Consider the following 20,338-nt stretch of genomic DNA (forward strand, 5'->3'; position numbering starts at 1 on the left):
GGGTAAGAGATGAGGCTGTGATGGGTTCTCCTTCTGGCACTAATGACCTGTGCCTGTAGCTGGATACTGCCCAGTATTCCCCACGCTTACATGGCACGTATATTGGTTACTGCAGCACACACCTGGGGCAGCGGAGCGAGCCCACGGGAGCCACAGGAGGCAAACTGGCCCCAGCGCAGGAGCTCAGCTGCAGAATGAGGTTGTTACAGCCCCCGGAGTGACAAGACGTCAGGGGGATGCCTGGCTCACGCGGTTGGCTTCTTCCATGGTTGCCACTCCGGTGTTGGAAGCTTGCAGGGATCGCTAGGGTAAAAAAGGAATGACAGGGAAGGAAAAAAAAAAACCAACTTAAAATTTAAAAACTATCCCAGCTGCTCTCCATTATTTTGCCAGCTCTCTCACTTTCTTTTCTGGGCTGGATTCTCATTCCGGTACAGGCTCCCGAGATGCCTTGAATAGCCTCAGCCCTTCCTGTTAATATTTTTTTTTTTTTTTGTTCGCATACATATATAAGCAATTTCATTCTTTGCACAAATCAAACCCTGACATTCGCGCCCCTCCTTGCTGAGGTGCCTGTGCAGCGTTCGTTAATTCCCCCGGCTGCGTGCCCCCCAGGCTGCCCTCCCGCTCGCTCGCGGGGCTGTGCAGGGGACCTCTCTCTTTCGGTTGCTCTGGGGCCCATCTGGTCATTTTTGTGGAACAGTTTCTGACTGATCCCACCGTGTCTGAGACCTTGGGTGGGTGCGGAGGTGGGAGAGATGGTAGCACCTGTAGCACCTTTGCTTGCCTGGCTATGGTTTTTATTCCCCCCCCCCCCCCCCCCCCTTATCTGTTATTCATTTGTAAGGGACTGGCTCCTCCTCGCCACTCTTTATACAACCCAAGGAAGGGCTGATAGTTTGCAAATTATTAGTAATTTGATTTCAATTGGATGAATAACCCGTTATAGCAAGACGTACATTAGCCTCAGAAATCTAATTGGTGATAACGCCATAGAGATGTGGAATGAGTGCTTGGTTCTGCTCCCAATCCCTCTCCCCTCCCCCTCCCAAAAAAGATAATTAGGATTTAATTTCATTCTCACCTATTCATTTGTCTAAATATGGGTGTTTAATTATCCATCTCGGCAGATAGATGTCTCTGCCTCTATGTGGATCTGAGCTATTCCTTTGGTATGAGATTTTCCCTCCCCCCTACTTAGAACTCTCTGATGCAGTCGTCTTATACTTTGAAGTTCGGCTGTGCTAAGTCTCATTATGAGCCGTGCCTTTGCCTCCACTGAGGATCACTGCCTGCAGCCTGCCCGTGTCGGTGGCTGCAACAGACCGTGAGAAGTTACATTTTCTGGAAGGCGGAGATTTTAGCTTAGAGGCTGAACCCCAGGTGGAGCGCCGGGAGCCCCGGGTAGCTCCTGCTCTGACGGCAGTGCCCTTTGCTGCCTGCGCGGATCATTTCACCCTCCGGCCTTGTGCCCCCTTTGGCAGTGCCGTGGCTGGGAGGTAGCTGCCTACCTGCTTCCTTGGTGTTTGGGTGGGATGTGGACCTTCCCGTTAAGGTACAGGGTCTGAGTCCGAGGGCTGGAAGTGATGGCAGTTCCCAGTGCGGATGGGAGCTTTTGAACGAGGTGTGTTAGCTGTGCGGGTAAAACGAATGTTGCGCCGCTGCTTTGAGAGTCCAGTGTGAAGAACACATTTTACCTGCCAGGTAGGGTGTAACAGATGGATGTTTGCTCCAGATGGATGGATGTTTGCTCCATGTTGTGAGCTCCAGAGCTGAGCATCTGTGGAAATGAGAGCCACGTGGTTAGCTGAGTTTTAGGGTGCGACAGAATGGTCAGAGGTGCAGCAGAACGGGATGCTCTGTTGCTGTGCATCTTTGTGTGGCCCTACGGAGCACACGTGGGGGTGTAGTGGGTGCACATATGTGGTCCAAAGTGGACTATGGCCCACTGTTCCGGCTCTGAACGCTGCTTGGAGGAAACGCATGTTGCCCTCAGAGAGAGGCCCGTGGGGCAGGTTACCCTAACCACAGGTTTTCTGAATTGTACTTTTTTCATCAGGTGAGGGACCATGGAGTTTTAATCAGACAAACGTGGCATTAAATGTACATATAGCTCGAGGCCAAACCCTTTCAGTTTTTTTGAGGGCACTGAAGAATATTTTATGAACAGAGAAACAGGAGGAGCACAAGGCTCCTTTTCAGGCTTGCAGTTTGATTTCCAGCTGGTCCCACAGAGTTCATTGTTGTGCAGTGTTTGGAGTTCTCCCCGTTTCCACTGTGCAGCTGCCAGGATCTGATTTGCACGGTACAAGGTGCTGAGCTGGAATTAAACAGGGTTTATGAAGGTTTTGTGTATGTAGGAAATCTTGTATTCTAGGGAACGGTGCGAAATCAGGCTTACCACCCTCCACCAATTCCAGTCTCTTGTGAGCGGGCCAGACCCTTCTGGGCCTCTTAGGGCCATAAGGGCTTTGGCTGGTTTGAATTTGCTTTGAACTTTGGGTTCAGATCAGCTTACCTGGAAAGGCCAAATGTGTCCCAGAATTTGACCAAACTGGATTTCATGGAAAATTTACTCAGTGCCCCGGTTTGGCCTGTCCTTTGCAGAAAATTTTCAAATGTCTGATTTTTAACTTTGAAGAACTGTTACTGCTATAAGCTCAGTAGCTGCGAAGTACCTATTCCATTTCTATTTGCAAATAGAATGGTGGGAAGATGGAAAGTTAGGATAGGTTTTCAAACTGTTTCATGTGAGGAAGAAGAATAGTAAAAACTACGTACATGTGGAACTACTAAGTACAGTTCTGAGCATAGCTTTATTGGTGAAAGTTTAATATCTACTAAAATCTAACGATCCCCTAAAAGAACTACTTGCTCCTAAAAGAACTACTCAGAGACCAACCAGATTCCCTTTTCTGAGCCAGTCTTGCAGGAAGAGCATAATAGGTATGCTATCACATTAGTAAAACTTTCGGCATCATCGTGTCTTGGATGTGAAATGATTTCCGTGCTAAGAGTTGTTTTCAGTTGATTTCTGAATTAGGCTGAAGCAGGGGCCCCCATTCAGGAAAGCACTTAAACAGACACTCAAACCTGAGTTAAGTCCCATTGACTCCACTGGTCATGCTTAAGTGTTTTCTGGCCCGATTCAAAGCACATTCAGATGGGAAGAAAGGCTCTCTTTTACTTCAGCGGGTTTTAGGTCAGGCTTTTTCTGCAGTCAGATGGTCTTTAGCTACACGCTTGCTTTTCCTAGTTGAGGACAGAGACAGGAGTGCTATAGGGGTACACAAAATATGCAGAAGTGCCTTTGGCCCTGCTACTTGTAACATTCGCAGCCACTTCTGGTTAATGCTTTTGGGAACCTCTATCTGCAGGAGCTGATTTATACGCACAGCTAGGAACCAGCACGTTCGCTGGCAGACGCTGAGAGACGTGGGAGTGGGTTTGTGCAAGGATACGAGCTTGCTTGCCAGTTTGGTCTCAAATGGCTGGGGGTCTCATCAATCACGTTGACGTGGAGAAACAGTGGTGGTCACAGACCTCCTCTGGGTGGCGGGGGAGATCAGTGCTCCCTGATACCGAGTGGAGACACCAAACCACAGAAGGTCAAGCATCTGCCTTAGCCCTCTGGGCTGGTGTAGATGCTGTCTAGTAGCAAGGGGAAAGAAAACCCAACATCAAAAAACCAACCCCTTTGGCTGCTCTGTTTTAATTTAGGATATTGTTCGTCTAGAATCTGCTATTCCTGCTTGTCAGCAGGCAGAGTGACAGAATATGTGAAATTAATTTCCGAGGTGGGAAATTGCTAATAATTTATTTACAGCTGGGGCGGGTGCGGAGGAGGGAATACAGTACAGACATATTTGGGTTTTCTTCATAAAATGTCAATGCTTAGCTCTTTCTGCTTCCCCTGAACATGTCCTATCAGTTGAGACAACATCCTGCAGTCCCTATACCCGTTAGGGAGACTGCATGCAGCAAAGGGAGGTTCTCTCACGGCTGTAGAGCTCACCCGCAGGTGTCTCGTTTACAGCCCTCCGAGCCCAGCTGTGGGCACTCAGGATGACCATGTGTGTGCAGTGTGGCTCGTCACAGCACCCCACAGCTCCGAAGAAGGCAGTAGTTGTGGTTGAGAGCTAGGGAGAGCAAGTCTGAGAAGACCACGGGTGGGTTGTCGTGATGGAGCAGATGTTTTAATTGGTAAGAGATGCGGCGTTCAGCGTGTGCCATTGACTTCTCTGTTTGTTTGTTAACAGGATACACACCCACTGGGATTTAAACATCTCCTTCCGAGAGACCTCTTGCAGGTACCATTTTGGGGCACCCTCTTTGTATGGTAGGCTAAGAGTTTATGATCTGTTACTGGCATATAGATGCTGTTAGATGTAAAAGAACATTTCTAACTGTCAGTGCTGTGGGGGTTTTTTCTTCCTCCTTTGTTCCTTTTTCTCCCCTTTACCACCTCTCCTTTCTTTTGTTTTTATTTTGGGGCAATTTGTCTTTGGGGGGGGAACAGCCTCTTTTATGCTGGAAGAGAGAATTGATTAGACTTGTAAAGAAAGCCCATTATTGGTTTTGATACGTTTATGCTGGTCCCTTTTTGGAAGAAGGCAAAGTTGGGGTGGCCTAGATCTATTTCCTGACATGAGAGACGGGGGAGTCTGCATCTCATTTGCAACAGTGATTCTTTGCACAAAAGGCTCATAGAAAGCCAAACTGACTGATGCTGCTGAATTGCTCAGGAGTTGCGGTGTTTTGCTCAGCGAACTAAAAGCAGTGCTTCCTTAAGAGGTGCAAATTACAAATTACAAGAATCACTGGGTGACAGATGCTTTAGATATGATACTGCTGAGATGCCCTGGTCCTGCAAAAACTTATGCATGTAGGTGTCTGACTGCAGTGTTGAAGTATGAAGTATTGGAGCCAACAGGACTCTGCATTTTGTAATGTGAAGTATGAATGGGTTGAACTGCAGCTGCAAAAGTGCAGTGTGAGAGTATTTACAACTCATCTGAGGAAAAAGTTGACGTTCAAAAAACAACAAGTGTTTTACAAAGCATAAATAAAAGAAATTACATAGAAGTCTGAATTGTGAGAAGAGAAGGATTGCCAAAGTCTAATTTCCTGCAGTAACAGAAGGTGGAAATTTGTAAATTGGAGATACCCAGTCACAAACATGAATGTTCCTTTGTGAGCTCTGGGTCAGTTGATACCCTGGGCATAGTGCATTTTCTTTATGTGTTGCTAGTAGTCATAAACTTTCCTAATTCTTTAAAAATATAGCTGCAGAAATTTGCCTCTGTGCTAAAAAAGAAAGCCTGGAATTTTGAAATTTCTCTTTTGTACTCAGTTGCCACATGAGAGTGAAATGGCTGAGCCTGGCAGGTGCTGCTTGTTTTCTGAAACAAGATAAATTAGTCTGCGCACCTGTGAAACCTCTTGGAGAACACAGAAGAAAAGGCGGTAGATAGGGTACAGAGCAGTCCGGAATCTGGTTCTGTATGTGCTTCCTGTGTGGATACTGTAGAAATCAGGATCTGGTCCATTGGATCTGCTTGCAAATAGCGCTCTGCTAATAACTTTTTTGTTTTGATAAAAGTAGTTTCTGATACTTTGCCTAAACTTCCCGTTCTGTTAGAGATTTACAAACAATAGGAAAATATTACTACTACTACTTGTGGAGGTGCTCACTGCATGCTAGACGCTTCACAAACATTTAAGAAACGATTCATACTCTCTAGGAATCAGATGGTTTGGACAAGGGAGTACAAATAATTTCACCTGATGACTTTTGTGGCAGGACTTAATGTGTATAAGACATGTGTGCAGCAAATGTAGTGTTTACTCAAGAGAACGTTGTTTAAGAGCTTTGGAGAGACATACCTCTCAGTACTGCGGCTGATGTGGGCATTTCTCGGTTATATCTGCAAGCCTCGGAACGTTTTGCAAGTGCAAGCATCGGTTACAGGAGCAGAGAGGATTAGAAATTACTTCCATCTTCATCACATGCCCTTCAAACACAGTGCTAACAGGTTCTGTCTGCTCCCCCCAAAAAACTGTGGTACAAGAGTGAAAGTGGGCAGCAGAGAAGTGAAGGACAAATACTCTCTGTCATTGTAACCCATTCATACATACCTACTCGCTCCCTCCCCCAACCTGAGGACGATTTGGACTGTTCTGTTGGCAGCATTGGTGTGTGAAGGTCGTAGCCTAAACTGTGCACCCAGAGAGACAAGTCCATCTATATTTAGTTGAGTGCTGGAGTATGAATTAAGTCTTGGCATCCCCAGGAGGCTCAGTGGAGGCAGTGGGGAGTGAAGGGTGGGAATCATAGAATGGTTAGAGCTGGACGGGACCTTGAAAATCATCTAGTTCCCACTTTCCCCCAGCCCAGGTTGCTCCCAGCCTCGTCCAACCTGGCCTTGAACACCTCCAGGGATGGGGCAGCCACGGTGTCTCGGGGCAACCCACCCTCACAGGAAGGCATTTCTTCCTAATATCTAGTCTAAATCTCCCCTCTTCCAGTTTAAAGCCGTTACCCTGCGTCCTACCGCTAACGCTCCCTGGGTATCTGCATTGATTCATACCCCGTTAGGGAACGAGTGAGGGTAGAGAGGTATTCACTGGTGTCAGAGTAAGCATAGACTTTGGCCCTGAAGCATAAAATCGCATAATTCCTAAAATGTACAATGTTAAGAATACAGAACGCAGCCCTGATCAGTAAGCATCTGGAAGCCAGTCTAGGAGGCACATCTCACCCAGCACTCCTATAAAATCAGCAGAAGTTTTTTTTGCATGGCAGCCTTTAGAATAAAACCCCTGGTTTGGTGCTATAAGCTTTTGGGACTCTAAAATAGAAAAGAATGGATTCCTTCCAGGCAGATCCTTTTATGATAAATTTCAGCCTAGAGCAAAGTTTTACGGCTGAGTTATAAAATCCTAAAAGGCAGAGGTTTGTAATGGAAGTGCTGACACAAACCTTAATTAATAGCCATGTGAACAACGATTCTGCACAATGGCAACGAAGGGTGCAAACACCTTTGGAAATTAGAATCCCTATCTTAAAAAAATATTCTGAACTTGCAATGCAATTTCAGAGTGAAATAATGGTCTGATTTTTATGTCAACAATTACACTTCTTGGGCTTCCTCAGCTTAACTGTTTAGCTCTCTCCTGGCAGAAATATGGGTAGTTCCTCCTGGGAACAGAAGTTTTGCTTTTGCAGATTAAATGGTTAATCCAACTATGAAAAATTGTCCCCATCCAGCTAGTTCAGAAGAAAACAACGTGTTATGCTATGTAGCAAAGAAAGTAATTGGTGTGTTTATGTGTTGGTACAGAAAAAGCTTGTATTTAAGTGACCTAAATTGCCACACAGTTCTGTGAAACATCTGGCGTATCCAAAATACATCATAGGGTGGCAAAAGGGTTTAGCTGACCTTTATTCTCGGTGACCTGCATAATTCAGCACATGGGAGTTACCCGGGTGTACCCAAACCCATGCCAGGAAATCCTTACGATGCACCGTGCCTGCATCGATGCACGCAGTCACCATGCTGTGTTAAATCGAGCAGGTGTGAGCACTGCCATCTTAATTTGTCTGCCTCTTTGTCATAAGTTTGTCTTTGATCTTCCTTCCCAAGTTGTCAGAGGATAGCTGGGTTCCTTGGCTTTAGCCACCTCAGAATTGCTGTCTGCATTGCCTGGGATAAAAAGACATTTAATTGGGTACAAATCATTCTATATGCAAGGAACCGAAAGCTTGACATAGGGGAATCGTCCTGAAAGGGGAGATTAGGATCTCTCCTTGTCCTGCCAGGTGTTTTGCTCCTTCACCTTTTAAGCTTTGAAGTTAATACAGGTTTAAGTTTTTGTTTACAGCTAGGCTTCCTTTAAAATTGCCTTTTTAAGGTAGAATTCCCTTGTATGGACATACTGTTCTGGGAATAATTTGCTGAAATGTGTTAAAATTGTTAAATGATGCAATTCTCCTTTTATTTCAAGACAAACCTGTCAAATTTTGAAATAGTAAACTCAAGGCTAAAGCCTGGTTTCCACCACAAGATGCCTACTCTCTGCTCCCATTAATTTCGGCGTGAGTCACAGTTGCTCAGCACCACAGGCAGGATTACCTTTCTGAGGTTGAGGCACCTCATGAAAATAAATTGTGGAATAAAAAGGAGTTCCAGGAAGGAAAAGGATTTTCCTTCTATTTGTTGCCACTTGATATCTTGAGGGAACTGCAGGGAGGTGAGTGAGAAATAGATAAGAGGCCATGCGCGTTAATACCATGCAGTGATGCAGCTCAGGATGGAGTAAACATTTTGCCCACCTGAGAATTTCAAGACACTGTCAGTGCAATTAAACCACCCCTGTTTCCAAGGAAATCAAGAGTTGTTAGTGTTGCCCTTGTTAAAGATGGCCTGACTGGTAGGAAAGAAGATGGTAAGTAATTTGGTTAAAGGTGTGTAAAAAGACAGGGAGCACAGCAGAGAATCGAGCGAAGCGTCTTGACGTTCAGCCACGTGCTTTAGCTTTTGGCTGCATGGTAAGCAAACTCCGAAAGAATATCCAAGGCAGCATTTCTGTCTTCAAAGTCCTGTGCTGGTGCAGGCACAAGACAGTGACAAAGGAAAGAGGCAGGAGCGTGCGAGAGACTCTCTTCACTGCCACATGAACACAAAGCCACTCGAGGGGACGCTTACTGTGCCTGCCAGGGGATAATTTTATCCAGTACGTGCCACATGAAGGCTGCATGAGGAGATGGAAGGAAAACAAAGACATCATTTGCCCAGAGCAATTAAAATGCATTTAACAACCACAGTTTAAACAAAGATTACGGTGGTGTGTAACCAGCCTTTCTGGATGGGCACAAACCACGTTAGAATGTATTTTAGACAGACAGACAGACATTTGGCCAAGAGCCTGTGCATCCGTGTGCATGTGTGTGTTTAAATCTGCCTATAACACGCTTAGTGGGCCTTTTCACGTTGGTTTAACCCTAGCATAAACCTGTACTCAGCCAGAACTGAGTTTAAACAGCAGTGCTCACTGCAGTGTCACATGTACGTACTCGGTCTGTGTGGTACAGCTGCACACTTTTTAGAAAACTGTGTTTAAGGAGGAATGAAACAGGTTAGTCAAGAAGGAAGAGGACATTAAACAAATCAGGCCAAGTGGAAGAAGCAAATGAAAAATGCATGGGAAATGGGACGGGAGAAGAAAAGTAAAGGGAAAGTGACTGATTTAGCTCGTTCCTTTGGAAAATACCCAGGGAGAGAAAAAGAAAACAGGAGAGGAGGGTTGAAAAGTAGATGGTTCTGAACATGTCAAGGCTGGTCCTGACTCAGCAGAAAGTATTGCTGTGTGATGCAGGTAACGTTATCAGGTGCCAGAGCATCCTGCTGCTCTGCCCTTTAAGGATTGATATAGGATGGCTTCTGGGCTATGTATTTATTTATTTTTCCTAATAAGTTTTGCCTTTTAATCGAGGAGATTTGAAGTAGGTACTAAAAGGTCACAAGAAATTTTTAGCACCTGGAAGCTAGATGCGGCCCTTTTTCACCCTGCAGTCTTTAGCATCTGCTGCTCAAAAAAGCTGGTGTTTGTCAGATAAGCACCTTTAAGTTACAGCAGAAAAATCAGACAGTGGCAGAGGGACAAGAATGCCTTCAAATGGGGACCTGCCTTCACCCTTCCGTGTCAGTCACTGATTTCTGCCTCGACACTAGCGCGCGGCAGGGCTGGAGCAGCAGCCCCTATTGCAAAAGCTGATAATGAGCTGAACTAAACAGAGTGAATCAGATTTTGCCCATCTGATTTAAGTCAGGGCAGAGAAGACTGGTGAGATACCAACTGTATGTAGACCTGTGGACCATAACTTGTGATGACTTTCGAGGACAACTGAGAAGCTGAGTCTCGACTGTATGCTATAGAAAGCTTAAAAAGATCCCAGTGAAAGACTGCAGAATGTATTAACCATGACTTCTGAATTGGTATGGGGAGGACACTTACTTAACACGAGGCTGAATTTGTCCCTTTCAGTTTATTTCTGCAGTGGCTTTGGGATGTAGACTGCTTAAGGAAATGTTTTAATCCTCATCTTGGCGGAATATACAAAGAGCTCTCACCTTTGTAACTGTTAAAGCTGTGAACCAGGACGTGGTTCCTGAAGGCAAAGCTGATAAATAGGAGGAAGCTCTTGGCTACTGCCAGCGTTGTTGGCAGTCAAGGCATGGCTGTGTGGAGACAATATGCTGGAAGGAAAAGGCTTTCCAGATGGGTGAACTCGGTTTGTTCATCAAACAGTGACATACCTGTTTGATTTTAGACAATAGTTGCCCAACAAGTAAATGGATGTGTTCTTTTGTTTAACTAGAAGAAGAGAAGTAAAGTAAACCCCCACCAAATCCACATAGCTGATAGACATTAACGAGAACGTTCTGTGACAGAATGAAGAGTGTTGGGGAAGGTTCAGCCAAGGAGCTAAGCCTTCAGTTCTTTATAAAAAAATATAAGCAACCTTTGCTTTGCTTGTGTTTGATCACCCATAAAGCATCCATGTGAAGTTTGAAAGTGTAGATACTGAGATAAAATGGGAGGAGCTGCTACATATGCGCCTGAAGTTCCATCAGCTTCTTTTTGGGGACTTCAAATAGCAACAGGACAGACTTTTATTTCCTTTTATTTGTGGATCTAAACCACCCCAAAGACTGGTACTGGCAGGAAACAAAGTCATTCTTGACACCGTCTTGGTGGAAGGGACTGACGAAATTCAGTTCTAGAAGCTGCTTGTGTTCCTGGGCTGCACAGAGGCTGCTGACGGACACTCCCCAGGGCCCGTGGGAGCGGGCGAATTAGGTGGGGATTTTCAGGAGTCGTTTAGAGCAGAGTGACCTGAGTAGCTTTTGCTTCTGCCTTTCCTGTAGAGATAAGGTCAAACAAGGCCTTACCTATGGTGTGGTTTGTGCAGATTCTGGAATGACCATACTTGTAGGGAAGAATGGATGAACAGGGAGGAGAAAATTAGTACCTATTGGTTTCATCTGAAATAATTATTCCATCGTTATTTCATTAGCAGTACTTTTTGCTCTTATATTCATTCCCAGGAAGCTTCATTTGGCTGTAGGGGTGGGTTAGGGAAAGGGGACCATTTGTGTACTAGCAGAGATTCAGAGAAATGCTAAAGGTGACTAGGTAGCTGATGAACTAGTTTTAGCTTTCATTTTAAAGCTAGAAGAATACATTTATATTTTAAATAAGGTGGGTAAGAAAAGCTGTTAGATACCTACAAGGTCAGAGGGAATGTTTAATCAAGAGTAATGCTCCTCATATTTATCCCCAGTATGTTGTCATGTCTGTAGTGTATCTGTCACAGGAGGGGGGACCTCTTGTAGGGCAACTGAAAGGATTCTGGATAAACTGAGCGTGCGAAGGCATCTTAAGACCTCGGTATACTGTTGAGATATACGTAAGCTTGGTTGCAGCTTTTGGGGAGCATTCTTGATGTATTTCAGCTGCATCGAAAAGAGAATCATATCCTTCTGCTTTTAGATTGTATGTTGGATCAAAACTTCAAGTGCACGTTTCGGGGATAGGAGGTTTTCTGACCTCCCTCTTCACACCCTACTGTGAAATTGAAAGGATTCAAATACGTCTTGTCCTTAATACAGCGGATATGCGAGTGATTCCTGTAGATCATCAGTTTCCACTGTTCATTGTCTAAACTTATACCCTATCACCCATTTAAAATTGCTCATCTGAGTATTTTAATATTTCATCAGTTCAAAGCAGGCGGCTTAATGAATTGAGAAAATGAGGCGAATTTGGGATATTTAAAGAGACCTTATATCCATTAGGCACACCAGCTGCGTGTCAGCGACACGTTCTTTTTACTGGCTGAGCAAAACATTTCTATTCCTCTGTTACTGAGGAACACTGGAACGCAGCATCTAGGCAAGTCCAAAACTTCAGGGAACGCTCTACATGTCAGCAGGACGAGTCCCGTTGATTTTGGTGCAAATCGGGCGTGCCAAAAAACCTGTCAGGGGAAAAATCAGGACCTCCAGGCTGCCTGGTGCTGCAGGCAGAGGCATGGTTTGGCCCTTCCCTGCGCTTGCACGCGTGCAGCGGGAGCAGCTGCTTAGCGTAGAGGGGGAGGCTGCGTGTGACTTGGAGTCTGACCAGTAACAGAGTTTTCAGGAGTATTTTTTAAGGGACGAGCTTGGACATCCAACATGGGAGACCAGGGAAATCGGGGTAAGCAGGGATGATTAGGTTAGTGTTAATGACAAACTGTGGAACTGAAAGGAGGGTCTATAAAATCCACATGTGAACACACTAAGCCCCTCGGAAATGGTGGAAAGGAAACCGAAGAGATGCTGAAGTTGTAGGATGAGGGAGGGATCCAACGTGAGCTGCAGGAGTCCATGAAGCAGGGAGTGTTGGAGGTTGACTCACAAGGTGTGTGTAGCGAGGAGGCAGGGGAAGAGCAGAATGGAGACAGTTTTAGGTATTCATGAAATGCACTTGACTCACAATAAGGGGCTGCACAAATATGTGACACCGCACCCTCCACCTGCAGTTCTGCTTGCCATGGTTGCCCTCGTTATTCTTGTAGTGAAACTTTTTCTGTTAGTGGCCAAGGTGAGCTCTAGCCTGTGCTCGGGGACGGAAGCGGAGACCGATCGTAGGGGCTTGATGGATGTTCAGAGGAAAAATGTACAGACGCTTGTACTGGTTGTGGCAGACGAGCCGATGGAGACAGACCATTATGGAAAATCCTTCTGAACTCTGGTGAATTTGTGTTGGGTTGCTGCCTGATGAGCGTGTGCATAGAAGGTAGAAGTCAAAGATGTTTTCAAGGGACTAGTCATGTGTGTACTTGCATGCACATCTGCGCCAAGAAAAAATGGCAAGCAGGAGAAAAGAGTCCGTAACTAACCTTCAGGCTTCTTGCCAGCTTGGGGTACTGGGTTCCATGTCCCTACGAGAAGAAAATAGCACAAGACCTTCAGGCTTCCTGCCTCAGAGAGAGCCGGGGGCAGTAAGGCTGTCACAAAGAGCAGGAGACTGCTGTGAACAGCAGTGCAAGCATGATATGGGGATGGTGCTTCCCAGGAGCTGCACCTCGCCAGCGACGCTGGCACAATGCTTACACCATGCTTTTGTAAGCCCTCTACTTGCTACAAGTCTGGGGGAGGTGTCTCATCTGGAGGGCCGCTGTATCCTGCTGGTCATGGAGGAGTAAGTAAAGTAACTGACTGTGTTTAAGGTTTTCCCTACCTTGTTTAGATTTGGGCTGTCATTATTTCTAATGCTTTGTGCCCTTCTCCTTTTCTCAGAAGTCACCGTGCTCCTTCATCCTGCTACACAGTAAGCTTTTTGGCTTCAAGATTACAACTGTGGTGGAAATGGGGGATTCCAGATGCATTAGGCCTGTCTGATAGGTTTTCACACTCAGGAGCCCTATCTGCATTACTGCAGATGGGAGGAGAAATCTGAGGCTAAAATGTCTAGCATGGGCATCCCCCTTGCCGAATGCTTTTGTGGCACCTTAGCGGATGGGCATATGTCAAAACCGACTATCAGATAAGGTGCCAGTAATGATAGACTGGGTTTGCACTTCATTTCAGTGCTTTATCTCTTCCCCGTCTCCAGTCCAGCATCAATGTGGTGTAGTTCCGTCTTATTTTTATTTATGGGCTTGCAGAGAGCCGAATGATGAAGCGGGATTACAATAAAAACATCTCTAGACTTATTTCCACCTAATTTTGGAATTGCCAGCTCTACTGATCATTTTTATGAACTGCCATGAACATTAATGAAATTTCATGAGCATTTTGCTTGGGGCGGTGCAAAATGATCTTTTTTTTTCAAGATAACTCTGCAGGGACAATTAGGGCTGTATTGCCCACGGTTGGGGTTGGATTTTCAGGCCTCTCAGCTCCTTCTGGCTGGTAAAACTTGTTTATCCCTCCCTCTTTGCTCTTTTACGTTCCCTCACCTTTCCCTTTTCCCTTTTCCCTTTTCCCTTTTCCTTTTCCCTTTTCCCTTTTCCCTTTTCCCTTTTCCCTTTTCCCTTTTCCTTCCTTTTTCCCTTTTCCCTTTTCCCTTTTCCCTTTTCCTTTTCCCTTTCCCTTTTCCCTTTTTCCCTTTTCCCTTTTCCCTTTTTCCCTTTTCCCTTTTCCCTTTTCCCTTTTCCCTTTCCCTTTCCCTTTTCCCTTTTCCCTTTTCCCTTTTCCTTTTCCCTTTTTCCCTGTGTCTGATGGGTGACATCTCATCAGAAGGTGGAGATACGGAGAGGCAGAAGTGGGGTGCTGGTAAATTGTTGTCAAGGTCTATCAAGACTGATGTCTAAGAAGGACAGAGAGTGACTGAGAGGTTATTTTATCAATGATGAAGTTTTAAAAGGCAACCAAAAGACTGAGTGATAAAAACATCAGGGAATGGAGGCAGCTGCGCCCTGAGCTTTGCCTGCCGGAAATCCTACTTCTGTCTTCTGTCTAGAGCGCGGAATTCTCACGGGGCACAGCTTACCCCTCTGGCACTGGAGGTCGGTGGGACCCTTTCCGTTAGCTTCATCAGGCCCCAAGCTGGATTCCTGAATTAGGAGCCAGTTTGCGCTTGGTTCAGCGTGTAAAAGTGCTGGCTACACGTGTCAGTCGGCAGGTAGATGCTGGGTCTAGGATTTTGCAGCAGATAGAGAAGTTGAGATGAACTGGGGAAATAAGGAGAGGGAGCCAGAAGGCGCATCTCAAGGTAGCTTGCTCCCAGCACCTTGCCCCGTGGCAGGTCAGAGGGGCTGAGGCTGCCAGCTTATGCCAGAGAGGTCCTGGAGCAGGAGAAGCGGTCCGGGGAGAGGCACGGAGAGGGCTGGAGGAGGGAGGCAGCCCCTCTGCTCCTCAGAGCTGCACAAACGCATGCTCGCTTGCACCCAGCTTCTTTGCCTGGGGCTTATCTGCCTATCTCTGATGGAAAAGTGACACAGCCTGTCAGCCGGTCACGCTGCCTATTGTTTAACAGTGAAACAAACTCTGCTGCTCCCCCTTGCACCCCCCGGGCCATCCACTTCTTTAGTAGTCACCTGATCAGAGCCTTCAAATCCTTGACCCAAATCCTCCTGTGCCCAGCTTTAGGTCTTATCCTGCTCTGGCTGTTCTGTCCACCGTCGACCTGAGAGGAGAGGTATTGGCTGTGCGCTGTGCGATTAGGGAGATGTTGCTGGATGGTTTGAGCTGTGTGCAAGGTGATAAGCGGGAGCGAGGGAGGAGGGGGAAGAGCCCTTGATCGGTCTGAGCTGCCAGCTTTCCCTGATCCCCATCCCTTCTCCGTTTCTGCTGACTCAGTGACCCCAGTTTTACTGCCTGCGAGTGCCGGAGACGGTGACCTTGCCTGTCTGCTCAAGGACCTCCGGCACTCAAAGGCCGTGCCAGGCCAAAGCAAGAGATGCTGAGGAGAAAGTTATTTTGCAGAATTTCTTATCCCAAGATGACTCTCAGCTCTGCTGGACTGGAAGATGGTTAATCCTGCACTGATTTGGTGCTGCACGTGTGGCAGGGAGTCAGAGCGGTCATCCTGTGAAATGTGCTTTTTTTTCGCCTGGGCAGGAAGGTTTACGTACTAGTAAGGAAGAAGCTGAGAGAGGGTTCATCAGCTCTTGGGAATAAACAGATTATTTTACTCCCAGGGCACTCGATTCAGTGTGGTCGGGGTTCTGAGATGGGGGGGTGTCTCAATTTGCTTCCCGGTGGGCAGAGACACAGGTCACGCATTTTTTTTTTTCACTCTGAGCTGCCACTATTAACTGGGAGTACGATAGGGTGATTTTCTGACAGGTTCTGTGCAGGAGGTCAGACGAGGTAGATCTAACGGTCCCTTCTGGGGCTTAAAATCAATGGATCTGTGATTAAATGGCCCACAGAGGCTGGACATTGTAGGTTAAGGGAAAAGGAGTGATATTGGTGGCATTTCATGTGGGAGCCGCCGTCAGCTATTTCTCTTGCGGCGGCACAATGGCCACTGATCCCCAGGTCACGTCTGCCTTTGTGGGTCCTTTTAACAAACCCCAGATTTACCTGTGCATCGCAGGGAGACGGAAGGTGGATTTTTTTCAAAGGCTGGGCTGGAGTGCCTGTGTTTTCTTTGGAAAGGGGTTATTAGTTTTGTTTTGGGGTTAAAAAAACGCTAACTAAAAAAACAGGAGAGCCTTTGAGTGGTTGTTTTACACCCGTCCTGACACTACATAGTTGTGCTGTTACATAAGGTTGTTTCTCAGAGCTATAATGATGCAACAGTATTTATAGACCAATCTGGGTTTTCCTTTTAATGGCTTCCATAAAAAGCTCATTATTCCCTTCACACAGTCACTGACGGATTTACATGCTTGTCCTGTCCCTGGGCGTATGCTCCAGTTTGGGTAGCCCTGAGCGACACGCTCGCACTGTCTGCTCGTTGCTAAATGACTCTGACAACAGTCTGGCTCTGACACCGGTCTCATCCTTACACCAGAAACTTCTCTTTTGGGGAGACGGTGAGGAGAGGGGAGAGGAGGTCGACAGAGAAGAGAAAAATCGCTTGTGTTTCGGCAGGTTCTGGCAATATTGTCATCTCCTTGGAGCTGCAAACTCTCTGCCATTCCTGGCGTATCGAGCCGGCCGGGCAGGGGACCTGGCCTGGCTGGAACGGCGTGTTTGGCGTGTACAAGGGAGCGACTGCAGAGTAAACACAGTCTGTGAATCTGTTACCTGAGCCGGGGGTACCATTGAAATCTACTCTCGAACCGGACTTGCGTCCGGTCAGGCTGAGCATGGGGAAGAAAAAGAAACCCCGAGTGTGTTCCTCAGAGTGACGTGGGTGGTTTGTGCGGAGGACGCGTGGGCACTGCGCTGATCTGCGCTCTCCCTGCCTTAATCAACGTCCTCGCGTCTTTTCCCCTGCAAGCCCTGGCATTCCTCCTTTTGCATATTGGATTTTTTTTTCTTTATTGTAGGGAGGGGCAGAGGGTCGGGACAGTTTTATGGCAACTGTATTGATCAGTAAAATTTAATATAATCCCTGCACTTACTGTGTGATCGTTAAGGGGCTGGAGAGCCAGTGAAACATATTTAAAAAGAAGTATTTTTCAGTTTTATTCCCTCACATGCTACTTCTCTGAGTCTCTCTTCTCTTCCAAACCTGGCATCAATCTCCTACTTTGCATCCCTTCAAAGCCAGTCATACATTTTTGACTGGGTTGTCAGTTTGCCTTTGATTTGGTTAAGTATTAGGAAAAGACTTACCCAGTCTGCTCCGGTGCTAGATTCATTCGCCATTTCCTCAGCTAACTGTCTTGCCGTTTCTGGATCTATGCAATTTTGTGTCTACTGAGAATATCGCTCCTTCTTTTTTAGCTCAGATACACCTGGAACTCCCCTTGCTGAAGTACCAGGTTGCCTCTCGGTGCCCAGTGCCTCCCACTCACCCTGTGCCCCTGTGCATCCCCGTGTGGATGGAGAACAGCGGCACAAAGGGGATAGCTGACGTGCCAGCGAAGTCTGGGCAGGAAATTGGAGCAGAAAAATGACAGCTTGAGTTCCAAACTTGTGCTGAATATCCGAACCGCCAGAGCAGCCTTTTTTGGGCACTGCTGAGCGGTGCTGCACTGCAGGTGAAATACCTCCTCTGCCGAGTGACCTGCACTTTTTGTATGCCTGATATCAAGCACCGAAAGGTTACTGTGTGTGATCTTCCAGCTCGGAGCGTGGGCAGAGCAAACCCTGTCTGCCCGCAGGATGGACAGTCTCTAAGGGACACACAGGGCTCATTCTGGCTCAGCCTGTCGGGAGGACGGGGCACGGCGTTTGTGGTGAGGTTACTGTTACTATTGCCTCTTGATTTTGGAAGGGGCTGCAGCACGCAGGGAAGCAGCCATTATTGAAAATTATTTAAATTTTGACCAAATTGTCTCCTTCCCCTCTCCCTCCCCTCCCTCCTCTGCAATCGCTCTTTGCAGTCACTCCGAGCAGCGTGTTGCGAGAATCACCAGACCCTGCGGGCGCCTGGCTGCCTCTGCTAGATGCAGAGACTCTGACACTGATTTATATTTTGGTTAATTGTCTCCATCCATTAGTCTCCTCATCCGTCTCCTTGTTAAAGATGCAGTTGCTGCTAATGTCTGTAAATGAAACACATTTAAAAGGCATTGCTCCCAGTCTGAATCCGGCCTGGGTTAACGATCACTGGAAGCTGCCACCTCCTGAGGACCTCAAGGGTGGTATGTCTCCGCTCAGGTGCCCTACAGGCATTTGTCAGCACCTTGAGGGGCCAAGAGACCGAGGTGTCTGCCCCAATTGTCCAGTCCCCTGTGTAAGTCATTGGCGCTGAATGTCCCGGCAGGGCTGGCTCCAGAACCAGGCTGGGAACACGGCTGTCAGCAGATGTAAGGGACGAGTTTGCTGGGGCCACTTGAGACTGAGGAGAGGTGACTGGAATGAGGGTCCAAATGCTGGTCAGCATGGGGACCAGGGGACAAGACAGGACCAGAATGGGTCCTGGAGCAATAACCACTGGCTTCCCACACTGCCGGTCGGAGGCTTGTGGTGCAGATGTTGCTCAAAAAAAGACGATTGTTCCCAGAAGTCAGTCACGCAGGCTTGCTGCATGTCTGGTTGCCTGAAAGGACTTGCTCCTAATTCATTTATACGTCCCAAGGGACGGCCACACTTAGCAAATCTGACAGTTCAGTGGCAGTCCCTATCATAGACTTCTCCTTCCTTGAGCACAGGTTGTGGCTCATTCGCTAGACTACACGACGTTGCTCATGCAACGTGTGCCAGACGCGATAGTACTGCTGGTTTAGCTGTTGACCTGCAGGTGCTTCTCTGCAGACTCCACAGATGAGTCAATGGATTACTGTGGCACCTTGTCCCAAACAGACACCTTCTGTCTGGGTGACGTTTCTGCCGGTTGTTGATGTGGCTGTCTCTCCCCTTGAGTGCCGTTTCCCGTAGGCAGTGTGGCTATCAAATGACCACTGGTGGACCATTATACTGCCATTACAGAAAGTCTCATCAGAACAACCAGCTTTGGGGGAGACAGAGGACCAGTTAGTTCCATTAAACATAGACAGTGCAGCAATTGAAGCATTCGTAGAGAACATTAGCAATGTTTTTTTTCCTTCCAGTGGTAATTTTTGCAGCCGTTAGTTATTAGTACATCTCATTGCTGCTTTGCAGAACGGGCTCCGTATATCAGAGCATTGGGATGTGACAGTGAATTTTAGACTGTCAGCTCTGATCTGTATCTGAGCTGCACAGTCACCCATGTTGTCATGACTATACTCCCAGAGTCCTGCACCAGTATTCATTGGGTTTGGGTGTGAGGGTTTAGGATGAGGAAGACTTTTTTTGTTGTTTCCCAGACCTCACATGGAACCGGCAGCATCGTATCCCTCCTATGCTGTGCCCCCCTGCAGTTTCCTTTTGGTGCCAGTGTACAGCGTTTTCAGAAATACCCTCCCAGGTCAGGTGGCCATTTTGTTAGAGAGCAGCTTTCATTTCATACTACGTCCAGGCATTTGAACTTGGCACTTTAAAGCTTTGTGGTTGCTGCTTGCACCGTGCGTGGCCTGAGTTGTGGTGCACTGGTGAGCTGCCCAGTTGCCTGTGGCTTAGGCAAAACCCTTATCACAGCTTTCCTGCATTCCTGGGAAATGGATCTGTTGCTCCTGTGCCCTCTCTTCATTAGGATTTGAAAATTGCCCAAGCCATAATAATATCCAGCCGCTTCTCCGACTGTTGCTTTTGGCAGCGAGACAGAGCCTAGTGGCAGAATGGGAACGCTGTTGGATGGAAAGCAGCTTGCAAAAGCCTAGGATGATGTTCTCGGTGGGTAAACGGGCCAGGCAAAGGCAGGCTACATCTATGGCGTGTTTGGTGGGATGGTTACTTCTTTGATGCTACGTGGAGCGCAGTAATAAAGAAGCACTTACACATCACCACGGCCAGCTTTACTCCTTGTTAAAGTGTTCCTTCCGAGGCCAGGTTCATTACGAGGTCTGTGCCGCTCGCAGCAGTTCTCAAAGCTACAGAGCTGGCCTTGAGGGAAGTCTACAGGGCTTTTAGGAAGCTGCTACCTTTCCCTTATTTCTTAGTAGGAGGGACATCTTTGTGAGGATGGGATCTCTCACTCCTTTGTCAGCGGTCACCAAACACCTCTTTTGCCACACGAGATCCTCATCTTTTTTTAACGTTTTATTCCTCTACACAGCTGCTAAGTAGGATGTTACAAAAACAGGATGATGGATTCAAATAGAGAGTGAGCAACAACACATCGGCTGTAACTGAAAGGAACAACA

At 47.0% G+C, this 20,338-nt stretch overlaps 1 protein-coding gene across 2 annotated transcripts in view; it reads left to right on the top strand.

Annotated features, from left to right (window-relative positions):
- The window catches only part of SAMD11 (sterile alpha motif domain containing 11), a gene marked incomplete at its 5' end in the record, with an annotated part of 127,507 nt that overhangs the window by 44,873 nt on the left and 62,296 nt on the right, over positions 1 to 20,338 (top strand). Inside the window, one exon of one of the 2 annotated variants that reach the window (XM_082493664.1) lies at positions 4,260 to 4,310. The exons of the other annotated variant lie outside the window; for it this stretch is intronic. Coding sequence (XP_082349790.1) covers positions 4,260 to 4,310 — 51 coding nt within the window. The remainder of the gene's footprint in view (positions 1 to 4,259; positions 4,311 to 20,338) is intronic. 2 annotated transcript variants of the gene reach the window in all.

This window comes from Vanellus vanellus (assembly GCF_965231255.1).
Source record: "Vanellus vanellus genome assembly, chromosome: 20".
Taxonomy (NCBI): Eukaryota; Metazoa; Chordata; class Aves; order Charadriiformes; family Charadriidae; genus Vanellus; species Vanellus vanellus.